The sequence below is a fragment of the Morus notabilis genome, unplaced genomic scaffold, assembly GCF_000414095.1.
Source record: "Morus notabilis unplaced genomic scaffold, ASM41409v2 Scaffold352, whole genome shotgun sequence".
In the NCBI taxonomy this organism is placed as follows: Eukaryota; Viridiplantae; Streptophyta; class Magnoliopsida; order Rosales; family Moraceae; genus Morus; species Morus notabilis.
Genome location: NW_010367325.1, coordinates 44,061 through 53,484, shown reverse-complemented (window position 1 = coordinate 53,484; position 9,424 = coordinate 44,061). Strand labels below are relative to the sequence as shown.

The window sequence follows — 9,424 nt, the reverse complement described above, 5'->3', positions numbered from 1 at the left end:
GTCCTGCTTCGGCCCGGGGGGGGGGGGGGGGGGGGGGGGCGTGACACGACACGTGGCACGTTCCCTTCTCACTTCCAATCACGTTGCGACACGTGTCCCCTTGGTGTTGAATCCGAATTCCTTCCTAAAAAATCAGAGCAAATTTCCAGATTTCTTCCTAAATCAAATATATGATTTCTCCTAATTTATGTGTAATTTCATTTTGTTTCCTTTTCTTTTGTAATTTTCTAGTTTTACTAGTTATTTCCTTATTTAACAGGCAACCTCTAAACACTATAAATAAAGGGGTTAGCCTAAGGTTTATGGAGGTTTTTCAATATACAGTTTTCTGTCGTCTTGCTGTAAGTCTCATATTTTCTCTCTAGAACTTGTGAGAATGTTTTGCAAGATAGGCTAGAGTTTTCTTGGTGAGGTTAGAGATGAACTTCTGTTAAGTAACCCAATTCGGGGTTTTGATTCCTTATTCTGTAAACTCTAACATCTGAATAAATTAAATCTCATCTATTTTTCTGTTACTTTTCAAAATATTGTGTGCCAATTTTTATATAAGTTCAGTGACGCTTTTCTTATGTAATTATGTCACGCAATATTTTGTTATTCAAATTATTTTATAAATTGTCTTTTACTGCAATATTGTCATATTGATATATTGTCGATTTTAGATAACTTGTAATAATAATATTTTCTGAGCCAACATAGAGAATTTAATTTATTCGATTATTTTATTTTGTGAATCAAAACTTGAATTGGTGAACGAAGCATTAGGGATTCTCGACACCTTACCATTTTCTTCATACAGATTTTCTCCTTTTTATTTTATTTGCCACAAAAATCTCAAAAACTCTCATTTTTCTTTAATTCACTTTTCTCTAACGCTCTTATTCTGTTAATCATTCTTATTATTTTGTTATCTCTCTGTGGATACGACCGCCCTTCTGTGCTACAATTGACCGCTTGTGAATATCACTTTTGGGCATTAATCAATCGACCTACAATATCATCCATCCCTAACGAAAAAATCAGATTCACACATAATACACTTGTTTGAACAAACTGACACTCACATAAAGGAGACTCAAGAAAACTCTCATTTGGCAAAAGTTTGCCCAGAAGATAATGTTATTAACTATAATTAACTTCTAATAAATGATATTCATTACAATTTCCCAAAATAAAATAGAAACTCCACACAAATCTTCCTACCCGACCTGTACAGACTTTAGAATTAACACGTATTAAAGAGAAATTTCAAAAAAAAAAAGATTTTTTTAAGCACGTTATGACTGATTTTTATAATCCTCTTTAAATTTGATGCGTGATAAATTTTCTTCAATTACATCTTTTAAGATCTGATTATTTTGAGTAGAAAAATTTTGAGTTTTTTAATGTAAATATGGTTGTAACAGGATAGAATAGTAATTGTTGACGGTGAATTTTTGTCAACAAAAACAGACCGGGTTACCTCTAGGTTTTCCGTTGGATTACTAGCTTTAATACAGGCTATATGTAAGAGTTTTTTGCCGAAGGTGTTTGATGGTTTTAGAGGGATGAGCAATTTAAAAGAACCATGCTTTAAAGTAAAGGAACACAATAGATTTTATAGTGGTTCACTCTATAAAATCAGAGCGACATCCACTATGGTTGTATATTCTTTTTAAGGTGATTACAATTTACATCAATTGCTCTCTTGTTCTTTTTTCTCTTTTTTGAACGCGTCCCTCCTTTCTGTATGGGGCTTTGCCTATTTTATATCGGAGCTTCCTTTACTGGGTGGGTTTCCTTTGTAGGCAGAAGCACTCAAGTGCTCTTCCTTTTTAGGCCCAGACGTAGCCCACTAATCACTTAGAGTATTGTTCACTCAGCCAATTTAGTCTCTTCTTACGGCTCTGTGCGTACCTGTAACCCTTTTTTGTCCCCCGTGGGGCGGTTTAAGGAATTACAATTGCAGGCATCCCCCATTTCTGTGCGCAACTTTTCCCCCAAGGAGCATTCCCCTCGTCGCCAGTGTTGTTTAGCCCAATTGTCCTTCTTGGCGGTCGATTCTATGACGAGGGATTTTTATGTTGTAAGGTCGACGGTACGATCTGTCGACGCCAAATGAAATCGAAGCCCTAAGTTGGACTTCTTACTTGGGCTCTTCTCAACGGAAAGGAAGGGAGCCCCAGACGTCGAGGGTTGTTGCTTTGTGAGGAGAAGTTATGGCCACGTGTCATATTGTCATTCTTCCACGCGTCCTCCACATTTTCCCCTACAACAGCTACCCCCCCAGGTCGAGGGTTTCTTTTAGACAGCCTCGAGCTTAGGTTCAGTCGTTCTTTCATGCTTCGGGTGTGGGAAACCGGTCCCGAGCCTTCGTCTGCAATGATGGTCTGGATGCTTCAGATTTTCTTGAGGAATGCAACCGTCGCGTCAGTCAATTCCCTATGCTGACGTGAGGCCTTATTTCGAAAGGACGAATGTGAGCCTTTGGATTGCGCCCCTTCATTTTCCCGCCTTGCATTCCTTGTGGTCGCGTCAGGAATACACAAACATATTTCATTTTCGTTGAACTGCCGTTTGCTCTGCCGGAATTCTTCCCCGTAAACCCCGACTTGTATTCCTTGTGCTGCTTGGCATGTTGCGAAGCTATCTTAGTCCCAGACTTTGCCCGGAATCCTTCTTACTGGAAAGCCTTACCATCCTTGGCTTGTATCGTTTCTTACGGGTTTTCCCTATTGAATCATATGCATGTGTAAATATGCGAAATGTAGAGGTTGGAGAGACTTACTTCGTTTTATTTGTCTGCATAGGATAGTTCTTTTTCTGACTTTGTGGTTGTCTATGCACTTCTGGTTCCTAGGTTCTGGTGAACTTGGGCTACCATGAATACTCACCGTTATCATTCTTACATGAATGGTCGACGTCATGTCGAGGCATTTGAGCAGTTATTGTTTAGAATGTCTGTCTTTTTCTTCTTCCTCTCGACTTTAGGGTTTTAACTCAGTTCCTTGTCTTTTTAATCACCAGAATAATGGCCCAAAACTCCCCCCGTCGAGAGGATCCCTCTGTCGTCCGTCCAGACTCCCCTTCTATGGTGGAGATTTCATGGTCTTCTTCCTCTTCAGGTGTCGACTCCTTACTGAGGGAAGTAGAAGACGCCGAGGCCATGTATGGACCAGGCGACGATTTTGGCGACGAGTTTGGTAGTGTAGAACAAATGTTAGATGAAGTGGTTGACCGAATTCCCTTCATGGCGGCCTATGTAAGCGGGGTGGCTGCCTTGCTGGTGGATGCCCCCCTGGCTGCCACGAGCGGTGACCCGGACAGGCCTTTCTTTACAGCCGATGTCGTGGCGTCGAGGGTCCGGAATAAGGACATTATCTGGGCGGTGAAGGAAGGATGCATTGATGGGAGGTGGTTCGAATACCTCCTCCTAGACATGCATTTTAGGACTAGTATGCCTCCGACCAGATACCTCCCTGTCTACACCAGAGCCATCACGGCGGGGATGACCCTTCCGGTTCATCCCTTTGTAAAGGATTATTGCCACTTCTATGGCATTTCCCCTGCCCAATTGGCGCCAAATTTCTGGTACTGCTTCGCCGGCGCCTGGATTTTGTGGAGCCAGCAGTTTGACATGGATCTTCCTCTGGATGAGTTTAGATTTATGTACAGACTGTGTTATGTCGCCAAGTGCGAGGGGTGGTACTTTTTGAGTGGGCATGGGATATCTCAGCCCAGATTTGGCAAGCTAATATTGGGTATTCCCTCGTCGTCACATGGGTGGAAACCCATGTTTTTTATGATACGCAGGCCTTTTAATTTTCATCCCGACGACCGCTTGCCCCGCCGAAGGAAGGTGCAGGCGTCGTTTGGGAACATGGGTGAGATTTTGATTATCTTTCTTTTACCTTACTTTGCTTCTTCCTTCTTTTCCATATGCTGACAGTCTTTTTATCCTAAAGTCAGTCAAGACCGGCCGAAATTCACTAGAAATAGTTTGGCGAGGGTTGAGAAGGCCTTCTCGTTCCCGTCCGAAGTTCGCCACATTAACACCCTCCTGACCAAGGCCAATCTTCGAGGCGCTGGGTTAATTTTCGATCTCCCTGACCCTACTGACCTTGACGCCGTCCGCGAATATTTCCATTTAAGCGACGAAGGTAAACCCCTGATTCCGACGCCTTTCTTATAATGGCATTTGTCTATCCAAACGTCGACTATATTTTTGTCTCGTTGTTTCCGTAGAAATGACGTCTTTGAGGATCCAGCTTCTTGGCAGTCAGCAGTCTGAGCCAAGTCAGAAGCCCCCGCCAAGCCAACAACCCCCTTCTAAGGGAAAGGAGAAAGCTAGTTCTTCTTCCCAGGCGCCGAGAAAAAAGAAGACCACAAAGGACCCTTCGGTGTCGGAGGTGGATCCTGTGCTGAAAAGGAGGTGCAAAGAGAAGACGCTGGTGGCAGAAACTTGGACGCCGACGGTCCCCATTCCCGATGTTAATGTTCCTCCGGCGCCGAGGGAACGCGTGCTTATCCCGGGGGCAAAAATCATGGATTCCAGTTTCCAAGTCTCGGATATCTCTGATGCCGAGATTGGGGCGATGCTGAAACTTCCCCCTCACTTTTTCCTTGTCTTTCAGGCTCTATATGAGTCTTTTCTCGAGCCGCACTGGATTGCTGCCACTCAATCTTCTTTGGTTGATCGTTAGCGGAAGCAGATCTCTTTCCAAATTCACGTAAGACTCGATCGAGCTGCCTTTTATTTTTACTGATTTCGCTGCTTGTATTTTTATTTTCTGACCCCCAATTTTTTAGGGCCTAATGCTCGCCATTCTCAACCTTCTCGACCTAGTTAAGGTTGAGGAGCGTGATAAGGAGATGGACAGCGTAGAGGCCAAGCTTAACTTTTTTCTCGATGATGCTAAGACTCAGTGCGCGAATGCCATCGAGGAGAGAGATGTGGCCGTGGCCCAACTAAAGAGTTTGGAAGGTGAACTAGCTAGGCTAACTGCTGCGGTTGCAGACCTTACAAAGCGGGCAGACATATCTGAGGCGAAGTTGGCCAAAGCAACTGAGGCAGTGAAGAGATGTTTTGCTGATGGGAAAGCTGAGGGGAAGAAGGAAGCCGAAGCCGAGGTTGCAGCAACATTTGATGCCAAGCGTGCAGAGATTATTGAGGAGTTCAAGGCTTCTCCGGAGCTCATCGACATTCCTCAATGGTCGGCCGCTCCAGTTCTTCGATAGGAACGACCCCTAGTGCGTCAGAATCTTTTAAAGATGCTAGCTTTGCTAGAGCGTCAACGTTTGCATTTTCGGCTCGTGGTATCTGAAGTATCTTGTAGTTTTTGAACTTGACGAGTTCTTCTTTCACCTTTCTCAAGTACGCACCCATTTTCTCGCCGCGCGCTTGGTATTCTTCTTTCACTTGTCCGACGACCAATTGAGAGTCGCTGAAGATGCTGAGTCTCTCAATCTTTAAGTGACTGGCCAATCACAACCCCGCAATTAGCGCCTCGTATTCTGCCTCATTGTTCGACGCCTTGAATTTAAATCGAACCGCCGAGGTAATCTTGTGGCCTTCTGGGCTGATCAACAAGACGCCGACTCCTAACCCATTATCGCTTGACGCTCTATCCACGTAGAGCTTCCATTATGTATTATCGACTTCTTCTGGCATGGCGGGAGCCGGTCTATGGGAGAACTCAGCTAGAAAATCGGCCAGCGCTTGGCCTTTGATCACTGTTCTTGGTACATACTTAATGTCGAACTGGCTTAACTCTACCGACCATTTGAGAAGTCGACCAGAAGTTTTGGGCTTTTGTAGCGCCTGTCTCAACGGGTGGTTTGGGAGAACCCGTACTGTGTGAGATTGGAAATAGTGCCGAAGCTTCCTTGAAGCTACCATCAGGGCAAGGGCCAAGCGTTCCATTTCGGTATATCTTGACTCGGCGTCGAGGAGTCTTTTGCTCACATAGTAAATTGGCAGCTGTACTCTTTCTTCCTTTCTTATTAGCACGGAGCTTACGGTGTGTTGGGACATGGGAAGGTATAGGCTAAGCTCCTCGTCAGGGTTGGGCTTTGACAGGATTGGGGGCTTGCCCAAATGCTCCTTCAATTTCTAGAAGGCCTCTTCACATTGCGGTGTCCATTCAAAACGCCTGCTCCCTTTCAAAGCATCGAAGAAGGGGATGCACTTGTCTGTTGCTTTTGATATAAATCTGTTTAGGGCGGCAACGCATCCTGTCAACCTTTGCACCTCTTTTAGTTTAGTTGGAGACTGCATATCCTGCAGGGCTTTAATCTTTTCAAGGTTAGCTTCTATCCCCCGGTTGCTGACCATGAAACCAAGGAATTTCCCTGACCCAACTCCAAAGGCGCATTTTTGGGGATTTAGTTTCATGTGGTATTTTCTTAATACACCAAACATTTCACCCAGATGGTCGACGTGTTGGTTGGCCCTGGCACTTTTCACAAGCATATCGTCGACGTAGACCTCCATTGATTTGCCGAGCTGTCGAGTGAACATCTTATTCACGAGCCTTTGTTTGGTAGCCCCAGCATTCTTTAGGCCAAAAGGCATTACCTTGTAGTAGTAGAGGCCCCTGTCAGTTATGAAGGATGTATGCTCCTCATTGGCTGGATGCATGGGGATCTGGTTGTACTCGGAGTAGGCATCCATTAAACTCAGCATTTCATGTCCTGTTGTGGCGTCGACCATCTGGTCTATTCGAGGGAGTGGAAAGTCATCCTTTGGGCAGGTTTTGTTGAGATCACTGAAATCGACGCATGTTCTCCAGCTTCCATTAGGCTTGACCACCAAAATGGGGTTTGAGACCCAACGCGGGTAATGGGTCTCCCTGATAAACCCATTGTTGATCACCTTGTTGACCTCCTCTTTCAGCGCCTCATACCTCTCTGGGTTCATTGGTCGACGTTTTGGTGCTTGGGATGATATGAGGGGTCAACGTTCGGGGAGTGACATATAACCTCGGCGTCGATCCTTTTCATGTCGGCATGATTCCAGGCGAAGACATCTAAGTTCTTTTTGAGGAAGTCTTCGACCTTAATCTTAAGTGATGGGGCTAGGTTTGAGCCCATTTTTAGTACTTTGGTTGGCTCGCCCTCATCAACTTGGATCTCTACCAATTGCTCGATGGGTTGGGACCATGTGACCTCCTCTTGAACCCTGGGGTCTATGTCCTCAACGGTGTTTTGATAGACCATCCTGGCCTCCTGTCGCCTTGGTTGGTTGTATCTGCGTAGGGCATCGGAGTATGCAACCCTAGCCTTGTACTGGTTCCTCTTCATCTCACCTACACCATTTAGGGTAGGGAACTTGACCTTCTGGTGGTAGACGGAGGTTATTACCCTCAGCGCCTGAAGGGTCGGTCTCCCGATTACAGCATTATAATGAGGGCCTCATTTTATTACCACAAAGCTGGCCATTGTCGTGGTCTGTCAGGGTTTTTCTCTGGTGGTTATGGGCAGCCGGATAGTCCCCTGAAGGATGACGGAGTCCCCGGTGAAACCGTATAAGGGCCTGGAGGTCTTCTCCAACTGCTCATTTTGGATCCCCATCTTTTTCAAGCAGTCAGAGTACAGGAGGTCCACCGAACTCCCATTGTCTACCCGGATTCGGCATACAGTGTAGTTCCCAATCATGGCTTCCACTACTAACGCGTCGTTGTGGGGGAAGTGAACTCCGCTGGCGTCGTCCTCATTAAACGCCACGTTGGTACTGCTATATCTTGGGGTTTTTGCAGCGGAGACACTCCAGAATCTTTCCTGGTAAACCCCTCTGGCCTCGTGGGCATAGTCCTTCTGAGATCTCCTTGAGTCTTTTTGAGGAAGTATCCTTGTTGGTACTGCTATATCTGGGCGCTAGTTCTCCTCTCGGCGTCGACCGTCATTCTGCCCACCGTGGCCATCGTTTCAAGGTCTCCGCTCAGTTTTGAACTCCTGTAGCCTCCCCTCGCAGATGACTCTCTCGATTTCATCCTTAAGGTCGGCGCAATCGTTGGTGTGGTGGCTGACATCGCCGTGGAACCTGCAGAATTTCTTCTGGTTCCTTCGGCTGGGATCTGACCTCATTGGCTCTGGGCAGCGCAACAGATTTTCACGGCCGACCTGATTGAAGACTTCCTCGACTCCTACTGTTAGTTCATGGTAGGAATCGTACCTTTGAAATAGCCGAGGCTTACGGTTCTCCTCTTGCCTTGGCTTCTTGGCTTCCGGAGCGCTTGACATCGCAGCTGGCTGCTTATCTCCGCTTCCTCCCCCTCGATGCTTCTTCCTATCCTGTTTTGCTGGTGTCGACCCTTGTTCGGTCCCTTTGTTCTTGTTAGACCTGTGCTCGGGGTTGTTTGCGTCTGCCTCCTCGGCGTTGATGTATCCTCGCGCTCGTGCAAGAAATCCATGTAGCTGGACAGGGGCTTTCAGTGCAGCTCTTTCTTGAAGGGGGTAATTTTCTTCATGCTAGATAATGCCCCCATCAAGGCCTCTCTGTCAGTTATATCTATCGTGGTGGCGACAGCTTCCCTATATCTTGCAAACCATTCTCTCAATGACTCGTTCGGCTTCTAGTATATCGTCGCCAGGTTCTGCTTTAAGGGGATAACCCCTATGAATTGGAGGGAAAATGCTTCCTTCAACTCATCCTAGCTTAAGATAGAATTTGGCTTCAGCGTCCGAAACCATATTCGGGCAGAATCCGTTAAATGGTTTCGGAAGGCTCGACACATAATTTACTCGACATACCCGTGTAAGAGCATGTGCCCTGTGTACATCTCTAAATGATCGTCGGGATCCCTTCGACCATCATATGGTGGGATCGACGGCGACCTGTATTTGTCGGGGAGAGGTGGCGCCATTATCTCTGCGATAAACGGGTGGTCATGTGTGCGGCTAGGCATGATGTTGACGTTTACCACCTCAGCCACTCGCCCTATGTTCTTTTTTAGGCCTACTACGTCCCCTGTGAGTTTTTGCTCCAGGCTGGCCATACGTTCCATGATGGCGCGTGCTTCCTCTGTTGAGATGGCCGAGCCAGCTACTCTCGACGCCTCTGCCCTTTGACCGTTGGGTCCGCCTCTTGCCTGGCCGCTCGCCTGTACTGACCCTGAGTCTCCCGGTAGGTTTCTCCCTGGGTTCTGGGGTAGCACCTCGGGGTTTCCCAGGCCTCTTGGTATTTGGTCCTCGGGAGCCCGGAGTCCGGTGGCCCTTAAACGGCCGCCGGAGGATTGGGAAGGTCGAGGCCTAGGCTAGCCCCTATGATTCTCACTGTTCCCGGTTCCTTCTAAGATATGTAGGCGGTCACCGGGGTTGGGGTTTTTAGCCACGGCAGGTGGCAGTGGCCCCGGGATGTCTTCTAAAGGTGGTATAGAGTTCCTTCCATCCAAGCGTTCGACCACGGTCATTATTCCACGTACCAAATCGGTTAGAGTGGCTAGTT

General features: G+C 46.7%; 1 protein-coding gene across 1 annotated transcript; it reads right to left on the bottom strand.

Annotated features, from left to right (window-relative positions):
- Positions 1 to 7,431: 7,431 nt before the first annotated feature.
- On the bottom strand, positions 7,432 to 7,901 carry LOC112094319. The gene is made up of 2 exons (XM_024174918.1): positions 7,893 to 7,901; positions 7,432 to 7,794 (listed from the first exon to the last, which is right to left on the bottom strand). Exons 1-2 carry the CDS (start codon positions 7,899 to 7,901, stop codon positions 7,432 to 7,434), a joined length of 372 nt encoding a protein of 123 aa, XP_024030686.1.
- Between the last annotated feature and the right edge of the window lie 1,523 nt (positions 7,902 to 9,424).